Source organism: Petaurus breviceps, unplaced genomic scaffold (genome assembly GCF_028583685.1).
Source record: "Petaurus breviceps papuanus isolate PSGF00001 unplaced genomic scaffold, PetGlider_PUasm1.0 186, whole genome shotgun sequence".
Lineage (NCBI taxonomy): Eukaryota > Metazoa > Chordata > Mammalia > Diprotodontia > Petauridae > Petaurus > Petaurus breviceps.
Window position 1 is genome coordinate 24,829,469 of NW_027185798.1, and position 18,117 is coordinate 24,847,585.

At 41.0% G+C, this 18,117-nt stretch overlaps 1 protein-coding gene across 6 annotated transcripts in view; it reads left to right on the plus strand.

Moving 5' to 3' along the window:
• Positions 1-18,117, plus strand: part of RHOT1 (ras homolog family member T1) — a 67,785-nt gene that overhangs the window by 12,739 nt on the left and 36,929 nt on the right. For 3 of the 6 annotated variants that reach the window (XM_069089892.1, XM_069089896.1, XM_069089897.1), the window contains exons 2-6: positions 3,886-3,944; positions 5,882-5,963; positions 8,474-8,517; positions 8,898-8,951; positions 9,862-9,914. In XM_069089892.1, coding sequence (XP_068945993.1) covers positions 3,886-3,944; positions 5,882-5,963; positions 8,474-8,517; positions 8,898-8,951; positions 9,862-9,914 — 292 coding nt within the window. Of the gene's footprint in view, positions 1-3,885; positions 3,945-5,881; positions 5,964-8,451; positions 8,518-8,897; positions 8,952-9,861; positions 9,915-18,117 lie in introns of all 6 variants that reach the window. The other 3 variants (XM_069089893.1, XM_069089894.1, XM_069089895.1) reach the window with 3 other exon arrangements.

Consider the following 18,117-nt stretch of genomic DNA (forward strand, 5'->3'; position numbering starts at 1 on the left):
TCTTTCTTTCTTTCTTTCTTTCTTTCTTTCCTTTCTTTTCTTTCTTTCTTCTTTTTGGAGGGGGGAGGACAGGGCAATTGGGATTAAGTGACTTGCCCAAGGTAATACAGCTAGTTAAGTGTGAGTGTTAAGTGTCTGAGATTGGATTTGAACTCAAGGCCTCCTGATTTCAGGGCTGGTGCTCTATTCACTGCGCCACGTAGCCGCCCCTGGATCATCTTTTTCAATTCCCATCAAGATGGCCTGTGACATTGAATCAACAATATATGGAGAGGAGTCAGGTGTAAGAACACTGGAAAGGTAGGAAGGGGCTAGATTAATGAAGGGCTTTATAAGTTAAACAGAGTATTTTATATTTGATCCTAGAGGTAATAAGGAGCGACTGGTGCTTATTTAGTAAGGAATATGACCTAATGATTTTGGAAAATCAGTTTGACATCTGAGCGGAGGATGGACTAGAGCAGGGAGAGACTTGAGGCAGAATATTGCAATAGTTCAGGCATAAAATGATGAGGGTGTGTCGCCAGGTGGTGGCAGTGTCAGGAGAGGACTTATAGGAGAGATATTACAAAGGTAGCAACTGTTGGCCTTGACAGTAGCAGGAAAGTTAGGAAGAAGGAAGAAAGAGAAGGAAAAGAAAAGTGTCAACTTTAATGAAGTGTCTTCATTATATTATCATTTAATGTGCCTCATGTGATTTCTATGGTCTCAGTTCATGTAAAGTAGTCTTCATACAAACTGCTACCCTCTTTTCCCTAGAATTATAATTAGATCAGTAGGGACCCACAGTGAATGAAGAAGGCAGCACTTCCCCGAGCCAGTGAATGAAACTCCTGATCGGGGTAGTGCATACAGAACTCATGCTGAAGGGAAACGGGGTATTTCACAGCTGCAGTGGTTACTATCTCAGATGGATTCCAAAGCCTTGCCATAAATATACTCTTTAGCAGCAGTCCAGACTCAGGTCTACCATACTGGACAATTTAAGGAAATTAAAGAAGCCACAGTTGTGGAGATGATGACCAGTGGGTTGGGAAGGATGGAGAGGGAAATCTATTTGCTCTTTCTCATTTCCTCACCCCATATTTGGCACCTCCTTGCATAGGTACTCTGTTGTTGAGTGGGTGGTCTGATTCCACAGCATCTCATGGACTGTGAGATCAAAAGGAGCCCAGTGAGCAAGGACCCAAACAGGAGGGAGTGAAAAGAGGAAAGGAGGGAAGATAGGGAGAAAAAGACAGTTACAAAGTCTATAGGTTCTTTTTTTTTTTAATCAAACCCTTTTGTTTAGGCAGACAGTAGGTACCAGATTATTGTCACTTATTATTTGAAATACTTATTACCTCTTCATTAATTAGCCACTATTGAGAAATATTGAGTTAGGGCTTCAGGCTCTTCAAAGCACTCCTAAGAGGTCTTCTCTTGAGTTGCAGGGTAACTGTGGCCAGAGGAAATGGAGCTTAGAACCACAGCTGACCCATTAATGGAAGTTCCTGGCCCCTGGCTATTGTATGGCAAATATTTGTGTGGAAATTGAAAAATCCAGTCACTTATCCAGAATGAGAGAAAAAGGGAATGAGTCAGGAAAACCTGAGATCACACACTGCCTCTGACAAACATTAGCTATATGACCATGGGCAGGTGGGCAAGTTTCAACTGTATAATGTCCCAACAACTTTGTTTTAGAATTAAGTTTTTATTGATGTCTTTTGTTTTTACATCATTATAATTTTATGTCTGAAAAAGTTGTGCAACATGTACCATAGCTGTGCACCTCCCACCTCCACGAAGGGGGCCCAAGCAACTTGTAAAAATGTTTTTTTGACGTCACACCTTCATTTCCAGGAATGGTCTGTCCCTTCCCATTTCCTTGAAAATTATCATTTGTATAAGTATTTTAAAAGAAAGAAAAAAAATTTATTTAAAACCAACTTTATCAGCTTGTGACTAACAGTACATGTACATCTAGGGTCTTCTTCTCTCAGAAAGAGATGGACGTGAATTTTCTCTCCCCTGGGATCAAGTTTAGTCACTAAAATTACCCAGCATTCAATTTCCTTTTGTTTTGTTTATGCCATTTACATTGTTGACATTGTGTTCTGTGTTATTGTTTTCCTGGTTTTGCTTACTTCTCTTTGCATCATGTCATAAAAGTCTTCCTATTCTTCTCTGAACTCTTTTTTGCTATTCCATTCTATTATTGTTCTGTGGTTGTTTAACCATTCTCTAGGAGATGCACATTTGCTTTGTTTCTAGTTCTTTGCTTCCTCAAAAAGGGTCCCTCTAAGAATAAAGTTATCCACCGGGTAGAGATCTGCCCCTGGGAAGGGAGTTTCCCAAGTGAAATTACAGATCTTGACTGAAGTAGTAGCTTCCATTTAGCCAATTGATGTTAAGTACTTTGTCTCTGAATGGTGCTGTGCTGGGCATGAAGTGACAAAAGTGAAGCAGCCTTTGCCTTCCAAGGGCTTCCATTCTAATGGTGGGATGCTGCTCATGGTCAGACGGAGGAAACTGAGTATGCTCATAGTTAGGTTCCTTGGTTTCTGATTCTCCTGTATGAAGTACCTTCATTAAGGAATCTCATATTTAGCTATAGTAGTTAGGTGTTCGAAAAATTAAGAGTATAGTAGCATACATTTTAAATTGAGGTTCTGACTTATAGGAGATTTTCTTTTTGATTTCCATAATAAAGAATTCTGAAAATCAAAGAGAATTTTTTTTTTTCCAAATTTAAGAGTTCTCTTCTTCCATGAAGCTTTCTCTGATTACACTAGTCAGAACTGATCTTTTATTCATCAGATAACATTTTGCACCTCGGTAGTTATTTGTAAATGGGACTTGTACTTAGAGCACTACCTGGTACCTATGTACCTGATTGCTTTCTTATCTTTCTTAGAGCCTAACATAGTGCTGTGTAAACTTAGGTACTTAATAAATGTTGAATTAAATTGAGCTACCAACTCTCCCCTTGCCCTTAATTAAAAAAAAATGCCCAGTTACTCTTGAGTCTTAAAAGTATACTGTAGATCGCAGTGGTAATTTTGATTCTTTTTTCTCCCATCCAAACCAGCATATATTCTTTGCATCCTCTGTTTAAGGGAGTGGAGTAAAAATGGTGGATGTGACTAGGCCCTGTTTTCAAGAAGTTTTGTAGGCAGGGAAGAGGAAAACAGGCATGCGAATAGCGAGGATACCAAGGATACTCAGAAATGCAATGGAGAAGTCTGGGCAGAAGGCACCTGAAGGTTGGAAGTGGGGTTAGAAGCACATCTTAGAGAGAGTGGCAACTCTGTTGGTCCTTGAAGGAAGGGAGGGGCCTCCACAGATAGAAATTGAAGAGGAGCTCATAGTGAACAAAGTATTAGAGGCTATAGGGAAAGAATGAGGGTGCAGAATAATCCAGTTTGGTTGGAATGCAGTATATGTGAATGGGAGTGGTACCTGTTAAGGCTGGAAAACTATACTAGGGTGAGAGTAGAAGGCCTTGAATGCTAGGATTAGAAGGTAACACTTTCTTTGGAAGGCATTAGGGAATCACTGAAGAATTTTGAATAGAGAAATGATGGGATCAGAGTAGTAATCTGCTGAGCAATATGATAGATGATTTAGAGAGCTTTTCTTTTCCTGGAAGTAGTAAAATTGAATAGGCAGCTATTTAGACTAGACTGGAAGTATATGGAGAAATGAAAGGACCCTAGATCGTGAAGAGGGCAAAGATCGGGAAGAGGAGAGGTAGCAGGGCGGGACATGGCGGTAGAGAGAAGAATTTCCAGAATCTTGGGGAGAGTTCTGTAGAATTAATAGACCTCCCTCTCTCTGAAAGGGTGATTTCCATGGAGCACTTAAATGCTCTATTCACATAAGGATTTTTTCTTTTCACAGCCAGAGTTGGGAAGACATCGCTGATCATGTCTCTGGTTAGTGAAGAATTCCCAGAAGAGGTAAAGTATCCTGATTTTTCTTTTAATATCCTGTTTCCATAGAGATTAACCATTGCTCAGATTTTGTCCAAGTTGAGGTAAAATGAAATGAATATATTGAAATTTTTTGTTGGCTTGGTTTTACTTTCTTTTGAGCTGTATAAGTCTTTTTAAGGGTGATGTTAACTCATACATGGCTACCTCTGAAGTATTGTAACTTTTAGTCTAGCTGTTGTTACTGGGTGTAAGGTTTTGAGTAGGCTGCTTAATATCCTCTAAGCCTCAATTTTTCTATTTGTCAAATGAGGATATTAATACCTGTCTTGACTATCTTACAGGTTATTGTAAGGATGAGATAAAATAACATTTCTGTAGAAATGTTAGAAAATTTTAAGCATCAAAACAAATGTAGGATGTAGTGGTGTTAATGATTTGTGTAGGAGCAGCTAGGTGGCACAGTGAATAGAGCACCTGCCCTGGAGTCATGAGGACCTGAGTTCAAATGTGACCTCAGACACTTGACACTTACTGGCTTTGTGACCTTGGGCAAGTCACGTAACCCCAATTGCCCTGCCCTCTGCCCTTCAAAAAGCAAAAAAAAACAACCAACAAAAAAAGATTTGTGCATTTTCTATAGTTTGTGATTTAATCATTATCGATACTCTTTCTATTGACATAGATCTCAACCTTTCCACGTCCTTGTAGATGACTTTCATGAATTGCTGTGGTCAAAAATTTCATCATTTGATAGGCAGCTGTTTGGTAGGGTGCCTCACCCCACTTTGTGTTGGTCCTTTCATGATAGACACAGTGCAGCCCATTGGCAGAGCTGAATTTTCTTTGAAAATCCAGTGTTGCCTCCACACCATGAGAGTTGGGCAATAATGTGTTGTTGTTTAAATTTAGTCTCTTATCTCTAGTACCTGCAGCCAAAACTTTGTGTTGTTTGGGGTGGCAAGGTGGTTCTGTAGTCTCTTTTTGGCTCTCCTGTGAGCCCCCTAGAAGCCACCACACATTTCAACCTCAGCCCCTGCTATACCTGCAGGGCACTTGTTTGAATCAGAATACATGAGGCATCTTCATTAGGATATTGAGCAGGGAACTTTATTTTAATAAAGTTTGAGCTTTACTTTGTTGCTTTTTGTAATCCCAAAAGTCTTATGTGGTGTGACACATTTTCATGTTTCTCTCAGAAACAGTCACATTGATAGTCATATCTAGTGTGTGAACGTCTTTTGAGGTGATTTAACCTACCAAGACTGTGTTCTGATTTGGGATTTTTAGTAATTGAAAGTGGTACATGAAGGCATTTATCAGTTGAAAGGAAAAAATCAAAGGTTTACATATTTTTTAAGCTGAATTGTTGGACTTACTCGTGAGCACATAAACATACTGAGTCTTTGAGCAAATCGTGTGGTTTGAGAGTGTATAGGCCTGATTACAGTTCATTTTGGGGATTCCTTACATCAGAACAACCCTTTATAATAAAATAAAGAGCTTTGAAAATTCTCTAAATCTTCACTGTTCTCTTATTAATCCACATTCACAAATAGCATCATAAGAAGTATTCTTATTATGTATACATATTATAAACCAAAATGTAATCTTTATTAAAAAACACTCATTTTGATAAGTTTATCTTATATATATTTGCATCTCTAGTAAAACCTAGAAATAAGAATTGACCCTAGGCAAGTCTCTTACCCTTTCTCAACTTGTTTCCTCATATATAAGAAGAGGGAATTGGCATTGATATTCCCATTTCAATTCCCATTGAAAATCCCATTGATATTACTTTCAGCTCTAATTCAGTGATTCAGTGGTTCTTTGAAAATGCAGCTGTGATGTTGCCTATTGGATACCTGTAAAACAGGCTAACAAATCCCAGCATTTATGAGCAGGCTTTGCTTGTTTGTCTCTTAAGTATTTTCTTTTTCAATGTTTGTTTGCAAACTAAGGTCCCTCCACGAGCAGAAGAAATCACCATTCCAGCTGATGTTACACCTGAGAGAGTTCCAACACACATCGTCGATTACTCAGGTAATGAATGTATTGTCAGTAAAACTTGGTGATTTTCTTCTCTTCACTACTAACTGAGCAACTAATTAAGGGGATGCTGTCATGCTGTGCAGTGGGACCCTGTGCAGGGTCCCTGCCCTCTTTGCCCATCAGTTTGTCAGCTTGAAGGACAAGAAGTGAGTTGAAATTCAGGTTGACTTTGCCCAAGTGGATTTAGGGTGTTTACAAAGTGAAGTCCAAAATTTGTTATACTTTATGGTATTGTATATGATGAAAACCACGAAAGGAAAAGGACCAAATTTTTGCCTTGGTTCAGAATTCGTTATTTTGTCAACCTGCTTCCCAATTGATATTATAACATTTGGACCAACTTAAAATCACATATTTGCATTTTTATCTGAAATTTTGAAATTTTGTGTATATCACTGCTCACTTTTAGTCATTTTACCACTTGCCTTTATGCTGGTTCCCATGTTTAAAAACCATTCTATGACTGCATTAGGAATACCAATACCATGGTTAAAATCTCTTAAATTCATTTACCTAAACTCTTATTAACATCTTTATTTTGTGTGGCAATTTTGTATCTCTAGGACTCATATTTTTTCCCTCCAGTAGAGGAGTGTTAAGGATTTGAGTGGATTGACAGTAGAGGAAAATACTCCCTAATCCTGAGCCCAGAACTTTGAAATCAGTTGACCTGTATCAGTCACAAAGAGTTAGTTTGGTTGATATGATCGATTTTTCTGTATGAACAATCTTGCAGCCAATATCCTGAAGATAAAGTTAATAAAAAGTTATTTTGACTTCTTTGTGTTTATGGGGAATAAACAACTGGATTTGGAGTAGGAGACCTGGGTTTAAATCTTGGGTTTATGTCTTACTCTCTGTATGACCTTGGGCAAGTTAACCCATCTGGGCTTGGGTTTCTTTCTCTTTAATATGAGGGGTTTGGACTAGATACATCCAAAGGTTCATCCAACTCTAAAATCTGTTATCTTAGTATGTGGAATCCTAGAATTATCCCTGTTCCCTCTCTGGTCATCTGGAGAGGACATAAAATGAAGGGACAGGGCTGTGGTCTCTAAGGACTCTTGTCACTCTAAGGGTCTTGTAGCTCTTCTAATGGTCTGTGGTAGTAATTTAAAGCTCAACATATGATTAGCTCAGTATGTAAAAATGAAGAGTCAGCATGGCCTTTTGGGTAGAGGGCTACCCTGGAGAACTCAGCAGCTCTGAATTCAAGACCTGCTACCTGGGTGACCATGGTCAAGTAGCTCACTCTTTCTGTGTCTCAGACAGTTCACTAAGACCAAGGTATAGATGAATGGCCAATCCACATCAGTGGAGGGAGTTTCTAGACCAAGAGTTTGCCACACTCATGAAATCAAAAGTCCAAACTAGGGGGAGAAAGGGAACTTTCTAAGAATAGGGTTGAGTAGAATAAATATAGTGGAGCCCTTTTGTAATGCTGGTATTGGACTGGTATTGGAAACACTCTTTTCTAGTCCAGTGGCTTTTTTTTTTTTTAGTCTTTTTACTGTCGAATGGCTCAATAGTTTGACCTATGATTGTCCCATATCCAAGTGTGAAGAATGTTGGTCTGCTTATTTACCACCACTTGCAGGCTCCATCTGCCTACACTCCTAGAATCCAGAGTTGGGATGGACCTCAGAGGTCACGGATTTCAGCCTCCAGGAAGCATCTCCATCAAGTGGTTTTGGACACCAGTTCTGACCCCAGGGAGAAGGGGCCACCTAGAACTCTTGGGCCACTCTGAGGCTCCGTTTTTACTTCTGGCTCCCTGTGCCTGTGGTTTAGACTCATGCTTTAGATCCTGACCTTTTGTTGTTCAGGTTCTTTGACTTTACCTCCTGATGACATTACCCCCTTTGTCCGACTCCAGAGTCCTTGTTTCTTATCCTGGCTTATTGACCTCTGTAGCCTGTCTTTTCTGGACTCTGGATCTCATGCTCACTTAGTTCCACAGTGTCTACCTGCTCTTGCTTTCCTTAAGTGTTCCTTGTACCCTGGACAAATTGTTTATTTAAACTATAATATCTACTTGCCCCTTCCTACCTTGGCTGCCTCCCTTGAACTTGACACATTACCCCTTTGTTTAATAATATTTGCTAACCCATTTGTTTGAGTGAATTCCTTGCCCTGGCTTCCTCTGGCCTTCCCTGTCCTATTGTTCATTTCCTAACCTAATCTTATGTAACAATGAACTGGGACAGGGTCGGGGAATCTGCAGCCTCAAGGTCACAGGTAGCCCTCTAGATCCTTAAGTGCGGCCCTTTGAATGAATCCAAACTTCACAGAACAAATCCACTGAATGAAAGGATTTGTTCTGTAAAACTCAAAGGCTGTACCCGAGGACCTAGAAGGCCACATGTGGCCTTGAGGCTGCAGGTTCCCCACCCCTGAACTGGGATCATGTAGTTTGGTATACTCAGTAGTGCTAATGAAAAAGAATAAAATTTTGGCCATTCATTTTTTCCCATGGAAGTTAATATCTCTGTCACTTGTAGAAGCAGAACAGAGTGATGAACAGCTTCATCATGAGATCTCCCAGGTAAGTCAAGGGATGCAGTGAGACACAGTTGTGTTGGGATCTGTATGTGTTTGTGGGGAGGGTAAACAATGACTTGGGTTGGTGGTCCTGTCTTCCTCACCTCGGTCTTTTGTTCCCCAGCTTTCCCCCCCCAGTACTCCATTATAATAGCTGACTTTAGTGTGTGATAGTTATGAATCTATATTTAACTGAGCTTTTAAGAAATTCATCATCCCCTTGTATCAGTATGGACCTAAGGTTTCTACCATTTTTGAAGCTAGTTTTTTTTTTACTCTTCTTTCCATTAGCCCCATTGCATTAGGCTCTAAAATAGAGCTGTTGCTGTTTACATTTCTGTTTTAATTTCAAGAAGATTGCTAATGTATTCATTTTTCTACTAGGCAAATGTGATCTGCATAGTCTATGCTGTTAACAACAAGCATTCTATTGATAAGGTATGTGTGTATGAAGTTTTTGATGGATATTGTGCTGTGGCCTGGATTTGATTTAATTTAAGTAGTACTTTCATTCACAGATCCTATATTAGAATGTTAGAGACCTCATTGATAGAATTTTCCCCTTTTATTCTGTGGATTCTTTGACTAGAATGAAGGAAAGTTTAGGGATGGGAGCCAGAATGCTTTAGAATGTGTATTATTACTGGCAGGTTGTACTGAATGGTTTAATATATTTCTAGGCAGGTATCATATTTTCAAGGGTTTAGATTCCATGGAACTACTTGCTTATTTCAGTGTTTCTACCACATTATTACCTGGCTAGTGTACATTTCACTACTAATGGCCACCCTCAGGGTTAAGATGTATGTGCTGCTACCTGTCCTACTATGTACTCTTCCACCCCCTAATTTAGATGAATAAGAAGAATATAGGTATCACAGTGAGAAAGCGTTTTAGACTTGGAATAAGGAAGGTCCGAATTTGAATCCTGCCTCAGATACTCACAAGCTATGTGACCCTAAGTTACTTAACCTCTCTTTACCTTAGTTTTCTTATCTGTAAAATGGGATTAACTAAAGCATTTACATTACAAAGATTGTTGTGAAAATTAAGTAATATTAAATGAAATGGTAGTTGTCAGGTACTTTGCAAATTTTAAAGCCCTATATAAATGTTAGCCATTATTATTGTATATGAGGTATTATTGTACCTCATTTATATCTTTATTGAAATGGCATTTATGAAGCTGCAGAGATGTCCCCTGCCTCTCTAGTCGGGTGCTTACATCCTTATTGAGATAATATATAGAAAGTGCTCTGCAAACTTTTGAGCATGATAGCAATATGAATTCCAGTCATCATAATCATCTTAATTTCATCATTCTGAATAATTTAAACTTTTGTTTTAGGTAACAAGCCGGTGGATTCCTCTTATCAACGAACGAACAGACAAAGACAGCAGGTAATTATTGAAAGGGAAGCAGGAAGTGGAGATTGACTGCTAGAGTGATCAGAGCGCTTGTATGCAAAAATCTGTGGCAGAGTTGTGTTTCAGCCCAGCTTGGGACCTCCTCCAAGCAGCTCACACCATGAGCCCTCCTGGCTGGTTTGGAGTCGTGTGGACACAGTGGCCTTAGCACAAATGCTGTGTGGCTGTGTGTATCTGTCTATGCTGTGGACTGGGGGCGCTCTGCTGCATGGTCACCAAATGTCCCTGAGGAAGGACTTCTGGTTATTTGACATTTTGTGTGGGAGGCTGTCTTTGTCATGGGAGCCAAGAATAAAGGAATAGGAAGACTTGTATCGAGCTTTCTGCCAAAGCGGGATGCTAATTTTGCATTCATAGAGACAAAGGGGCTCGTAAGTGACCGAGGGCCTTCCTTAGCATTAGGGAGACGCAAGTGTGAGTCCTGTGTCTGGGACACATTAGCTGTGCAGTTACAGACAAGTCACTTTACCTTTCCATGAAGGCCCCTGGCAGCTACATTGATAAGGGTCGATGGAAGGAGTTTCTGTACCATTAGTTCCCTATACCAATGAAGTCATCACCCTAGGTGAAAAGATCTTGAGTTTTGGCTTAAAACTGACTCAGGATAACTTTTCATGGCAGGGCTGTTTTGATGGGCTAAAATAGTACTTTCTGAGCCTTTTAAATCTTTCCAGGGATTGATGCTCATGTAAATGATTCAACAAGCATTTGTGGAGTCCCTTTCATACACCTAGCATGTAGTAGGTGCCCATTACATATTTGTTTTCTGAGTTGATTATTAGGGCTGTAAAAATTAGAAGTATAGTTCCCTAAGGAGCTTGTACTATAGTTGGAAGAGCAGAGCACATAAACTTGAAACAAAGAAACATCATCTGTGTTATTTCCACTAATTGTGTATATATCTCAAAGCTCTATCCTAGGCGATCCTTTCATTCTGTATTTTTTTTTTCTTTTTGGAGGGGGGAATGCAGGGCAATTGGGGTTAAGTGACTTGCCCAAGGTCACATGTCTAGTTTGTGTGTGTATGTGTTAAGTGTCTTGAGGCCGCATTTGAACTCAGCTCCTCCTGACTACAGGGCTGGTGCTCTATTCACTGCGCCACCTAGCCACCCCTCTGTGTTTTCTTTTCATGATCTTTTGGTGAACATAGGTGCATTTGTTGTCTCTATGCTAATGACTTGCAGATCTATATATCTAACTCACATTTCTCTTCTGAACTCAATTCCATCATTATTAACTGCCTGTTGGATCTTTCCCAGAAGGTCTTTAATAAGTATCCCAAACTCAGCATTCCCAAAAGAGAACTCCTTATCTTTCCCCTAACCCATCCCTCTTCTGAACTTCCCTATCATTATTGAGAACATCACCATTCTTCCAGCTACCCAGTTGCCTTCAGTGTCATCTTTGGCATCCCATATATTCAAGTAGTTACCAAACCTTTTTATCTTATTCCTGTTCACAACATCTTTTGTATCTTCTTAGCATTTCTTTACTCACACAGCCACTGCCCTGATTCATATCCTTATCACCTTCCATCTAGAGTCTTATAATAGTCTCCTATGTTGACTTCCTATCTTAAGCCTCTCTCTACTCCAAAGAGTAGAGTAGTTGTCCACATAGCTGCACCAGTGATTTTCCTAAAGTCCAGGTCTAATTCTATCAAATTCCTCTTTATCCCCCAGGATCCTATATTGCCTCTTAGAATCAACTATAAACTCTGCTTGGGCTTTACATCTCTGCACAGTCTGGCCCCTCCCATCCTTTCCAGTCTTCTTGTACATTACTCTCTTCTATAGTGGCTTACTAACTGTTCTTCACAAAGAAGACTTCATCACCTGTCTCTCTGCCTTGCACCGGCTGTTCCCTGTGTCTAGAACCCTTCTTACCTCTGCCTCTTGCAATCCCTGTTGTTGATTTTTTTTTTGCTTTTTTGGAACGGGGAGGGCAGGGCAATTGTGGGGGTGACTTGCCCAAAGTCACATGACTAGTAAGTGTTAAGTATCTGAGGCTGGATTTGAACTCAGGTCCTCCTTACTCCAGGGCCAGTGCTCCATTCACTGTGCCACCTAGCCGCCCCTGTTGTTGATTTTTTAAGCCCCCAGCTCAAATATCACCTTCAATGTGAAGTGTTTCCCAATCTCCTATCTTCTAGTACACTCTTTCCCAAAATTACCTTGTAACCATCTTGTATATGTTATGTATGAATTTACATATACATGTATTATCTTTCACCTTAGAATGTAAACTCCTTGAGAACAGGGCCTGTTCCACTTTTGTCTTTGTGTTCATAGCACAGTGCTTGGCATGTAGTAGGAGTGAAATACAAGGGTACTTCATGGCCCCTTGGGCAGTCTGGTAAAGAGCCTTCTCAGATTAAAGTTATTTATATGCACGAAAGAAAACTGATTATACTGAAATGCAGTTATCAAAATATTTTTCTCATCCAATTTCAAACTCTCTCATGACCCCCAAAAAAATCTATTTACAGATTGCCTTGGAAGTACTTGCATTCTAGGTTAAGAACTGCCAGCTTAATCAGTGCTTATTGATTGACTAAACTGAATAAATGAATGGTTGACTGAAAAAGCGTCTGTTAAATGCTTCCTGTACTCCAAGCAGTCATGCTGGGGATCCAAAGACAAAAGTATAAACAGTCCCTGCCCTTAAAGAGCTTACGTTCTGAAAGAGGGAGATAGCTCCTCCGATGTAGCCGGGAGGAGTATCTTATTTTGGAATGTTACAGGTATGGGGAATAGAATCTCCAAGACAATTTATAATAAAATGATAATAAATGGAAGTACCCTGGGAGCTGGGAGAGGATGCAAACGCTTCTAAGGACTTCCTAATTATTCTAGCACCTTTGTCTCTTCTCCAGTTAGAGGCAACATTTAATGGCACTTGTGAGCTGTTTATGCCAACAGTTCTTCCATGGAGGTTCAGGGTTGCCTATCCTTGGCAAGCACATAAAGCATAGCAGAGAAGCTGTCTTGTGCCCTGAACCAGAGGCCACTACCCTTACTTATTTACTGACTTTTGGGCTGGATCCTGGATGGACTAGTGGTAACTGACTGTGCACTTCTTCCTGGTGGAGATGACTTCCTCCAGTTTGACTCTTTGTTTCCTCAGGCTTCTGGTTCCTGCCATGCCTTTGCTGCTTAGCTAGACAGACTCCTGATTCTGTGTTCTTCTGGTCAGCACTCTCATTGCTGCCTACATCTTGTTGTGAAGTATCCTAGAACCTTTTCTGTAGGCTCTGACCAGGAGACTCTGAACCTACTTAACTAGTGTGTACTTCTATGAGAATGTATCACTCTGAGGGTTCAGATGCGTGTTTTGCTGGCATGCCAACTAATTGCTTCCATGCTTCAGACCTCAGACTTGTTACCTTGACTGTACCATTATTGAAATGGTTTGGATTCAATAGATCCATTCTCTCTCACTTCATCCTTTCAATAGATTAATTATTTAATGTCTTCTTGCTTTTCCAAATCTGCCAACTTCCCTAACCATCTAAAAAGTTGAACGGACCTTATCCTAAACCTTTGTACAGAAGCCACTTTGAATCCTCCAGACTTTCTCTCTTGTACCTTTGAGAGGAAGACATAGTCTGTCCACCCAGGGAGGTCCTAAAAATCCTGTGTCAAAGGAAGCGTTTTGTAGCCCCTGTGCCAGGTAGATTGAAGGGGACTAAGCTTTTGGGCAAGAGACTCAGCTAAGCTATGAAAAATGACTTTACCTAAACAACTACTTCACCGAAGTTACAGGCCTTTATTGTCTACTGTATGTACATTGACCTTGACTGATAACTGGAGCAGAACTGTAAACAGCAGTTCTCTTGGAGGCATCTTTGATCTGGATGCAGGTCTAGGAAGCCCTTTGTTTTTTATTTGGTCAGGCAGGATTTTGGAATCTTGTCTCATATAGCTCTAGGCCCCAATATGAATTGTGGGGTGGGGGACAGGAGAAGAGGAGAGAGAGAGAAAGAGACAGACAGACAGACAGACAGACAGTGTATATATACACGTATACACCCTGATCGTGATTGACTTGCTCATTTTTGTTGAGCGCCAAGGAAATCCTGAGACCTTCCCTGTTGACATTCAAGAGCAAGGCAGGAGAGACACTTCCCCCCTGCCCTTCTTTCCCTCCTTATCCCTAGGCTTGCCATCCCTGAGATGATCCTTCTCCTAGTTTGTATGTATATCCTCTGGGCACCATAAACTAGCTCCACTCCAAAGTCAATCAGACTCCAGCTTAGCATTTTCCTAAAAGCTTCCTGGTTTTACATTCCTGATCCCTCCTGTCCTTTTCATAGAAGCTAGAATACCTGCTAGCAACTTATTTTCTTTGGTGACTTTCCTTTTCCCCTATAGTAGCAATCACTCACTGAGGGGACCCCCTATGGCCTGTCTTCTCTTGATGTTCTCTCTGGTGTCCCCTTTCATTCAGGTCCTACTGCCCAAGTGCAGAAACTTATGGAATGTATTAGAAAAGAGGAAACGTGGGTATTGTATGCCATGTGACTTGTGTGACTGACATTGACCTTCAGCTTGGAGTGTGTGTGTGTGTGTGTGTGTGTGTGTGTGTGTGTGTGTGTGTGTGTGTGTGTCCATGTCCATGTCCATCAGTACAAGAATAAAAGTACCCAAGGACTTGTCTTTAGGAAAGCTGAAAAGGCTTTTTGCTTCTTCCACAAGAGAATCCCAGAATCTCAGAGTTTGAAGGCCATGTAGTCCAGCCATAGCTGAGTAAGAATTCCCTCTACCACATGTCCACATGGATCCCAATGTGTCTATTTAAAGAAAAAAAGGCTCACAGTTTGACGTGGTTCTCACTCTATTGACATAAGGTGCCTGTTCCTTTGTGATCCTGTGGCTTTTCAGCTCTTTGAAGTACTCTCTGTGATCAGGAGGAAAAGTGGAAAACCATTTTTTAGACCAAATGTAGACATTTTGAAAAGAGCAATTTTTATTTTGTCTCACACTTGTATAGTTTTTTATTATACCATTACTAGACATCTTTTTAAAACATTGTTAAGTTAACAGTGTGCTTGGGAGTATGCTAGGTAGTGTTGGAGATGGAGAGTGGGAAGAACAAAAGTGAAATTATGCAGGTTGCTTTGACAACTTCTACTGGTGCTTTTTGAGCAGTTTTCACCATGATTGAGATATCCTTATTTATTAGAGAAAGTTGTCTGTTTGCAGTAGATTCTAGCCGTTTGGACTGCCATTATCCAACTCCAGGTGGCATTCATTTCTCTCTTGGTTCACTCTGACCCTCGCACTCATTTATCTTGGAGGTAGATGCCTCCAGTCCAGCCCTCAGCACTAACTGGCTCTAAAATATATCCTGCCCAGTAATTCTCTCCTTTGACCACTTATACCACTTGACTACCATGGAGAAGGAACTGCTATGAGATAGGAACCTTAAAGTGTTGTATAAATGCTGGCTGTTGTTAGTGCTGTAATTAGGAGTGCCCCTGGAAATGTGAGGCACCTGTTAATAGGAATCCTAGTCTTAAACTTACATTTATATGGCATTTTAAGGTTTGTAAAGTGCTGCTTTTACAGCAAATAACCCTGGGAGGCAGATGGTACCAGTATTATGATCCCCATTTTATAGTTAAGCTGAGGTTCAGGGAGAGATAGTCATACAGATAGTACTAGAACCAGAATTTGTACCCAGGCCTTAGGATTCCAAGCTCCTTGTTCTTTCCATTACACCATGCTGTGCCTCTTCTGCTAGGCACAGAATACCTATTGTGGACCATTTGAAACCTGGAATACCTCTGTGCTGCGATACACTGCAGACCCTAGCTGGTTAGGTAGGCTCACGTTTTTGCTTGATTTAACTTTGTGGTGACCTGCCAGTCAACATTTAAAATGACAAGGTGAATGCCGTGACTAAGAGCAGGGAGGGACATCCCCAAGGACCCAGCACCCACATCCCTCCTGACAGCTTATTTTTTTGGTGTTTACCTTTTTGTACAAAGCTTAGAACAGGGCCTGTTTTTTGTTTTATTGCTGATGGGTCTTCAGGGGTAGAGCAGCCCAACTTCTAACTTTTCCAGGGGCTACATCAGAGTAAGGATGTCTATTTCCCTCCTGTCACTTAAACTCTTAAGCCAGGGGTGGGAAACCTTCGACCTCAAGGCCACATGTTGCCCTCTAGGTCAAGGAACAATCTTTAATTTGTTCTGTGAAGTTTGGATTCAGTCAAAGGGCCCCACTTGAGGACCTAGAGAGCCACTTGTGGCCTTGAGATTACAGGTTCCCCACCTCTGCCATAAGCCCTTTAGGCTTGATCATATCACAACTGGGAATTTAAGTTCATGGAAGATCCTGAAGATTTTATGCCAAATCATTTGGCTCTCCATCCTGTAATATCCTGCCTGGAATAGGAATGCTTATTGATTGATTAATAACAAGTACTCTTAAAGATTGCTGTAACCATTGACAATCCCCCCAGAGGCTTTGGAAGAACCTATCTCTAAAATTCATTCTTGAATTTCCACCATCATGTACGCAGACTTATTCTGTTGGTGGTCAGGTTATCAACCAGGATGGCCCACTTCATTTCTACCCTGTGCCACAGTCTCATGGGTGCCACAACACCAATTAGGTGATGTTTCTTTTTCAGCAGATTTTGTGAGACCCTCTTTGTTTCCTAGGGCTTGCAGTTCATCTCCTTTTTGGAACATTCTCTTGGCACTGTTAGGCTTTCATAGACCCTGTTTAGCTACTCACTGTCATCTGGAGGCTAATGCTAGCACTGAGAGTGTGAATCAGTGTGAACTGTCCAGGCCATTTCTCAGGAGGTGATAGTATCAGGATTTTAGATTTAGAGCTAGGGGGGATCTTGGAGATTGAGTCCAGCTCCCTGTTTTTACAGGTGGAAAGACCAAAGCTCAGAGAGAGATTAAGGGACTTAAGGATCACATAGCTGCTAAGTGTTTGAAGTCACATTGGACCCCAGGTCTTCTGGTTCCAAGTCCAGCTTTCTGCTTGGATCTAGAACAGTCCCTTCTATCCCAGTTTTATCCTCATTTGGGATGGGCACTTGTACATAATCCTTGGTAGAATGAGAGGCCAGGAAGGTGGTCACCATCAAGAAGGATTACTTTTTTGTGGGGAGGGGTGGACAAGGTTTACCAACTGTTTGAGCACTTCTGGACTAATTGCCCCTCTCTAAAATTTAACTACCAGAACGCCTTTTTCACTATTAAAAAGATTTTCTACGATGCCTTCAGAATTGTTGCTCATACGCTCAAAATTCCTTCAGTGTTCTGTCTTCCTCCTCAAACCCTGCCTGAACAACTACTTGGTTAAGTAGCCAGGCTAAGTCTTCAAGACTTCCTTGGCTACATCTGTTGAGAACTTGTGTCTTTTGCTGTAATTCCTGCCCTAGAGTGTGGCTGTCCTCTCAGTGTAAGTGTGCCTACGCAGGTACGAGACAGCCAGGTTGTTGTTCTTTGTGACCCCGCGGCCATAACACACCAGTCCCTTTTATCCTCCACTGTCTCCCAAAGTCTGTCCAGGCTTATGTGGATTGCTTCCATAATGCTGTCTCATCCTTATCCCTCTCCTAGTCAAGCACGTAGACATTTTTTACATCAGCAACTTTCACTCTGTGGACATCAGCACCCTTATGTCCTATACCGACTGCTTCTAAAACTGCCCTAAAATTAGTGGAAATTCGCTCTGGGGACCATTTTCCATAAGGAATACTGGCAAAGACATGGTCCCTGGAAACTTAATTTACCAGAGTCAAGCCCTTAGCAGTCACAGAAGATCTTCACAGTGGTAGATCCCAGACTTCCCAAAACATTGACTTCCTTCACATATTACAAGTGACTTCTGGTGTGTGTCAAAACCATGTCCTTCTGTTGTAGCAGGATTGGTGTGGAGAAGAGAGAGCTTATCTAGCAGCAAGTGGATTCTGTTGCCAAAACCCTTGTTATCATCTTCACTTTTTTTTAGCTCCATACACTGGCCTGTTTCTCTTCCAGTTTTGATATCAGGTCAGATAGAATCTACAAAGCAGAGCAGATGGGGAATCACCTCCACCTCTTTTATATGGAGATGTAGGTTTGGGACCTGAAAAAAGTCCAGCTTTCCAGGATAGCTAAACTGAGGCCTTAAGGAAGGGGAAGATCATATACAAAGACTACACAACA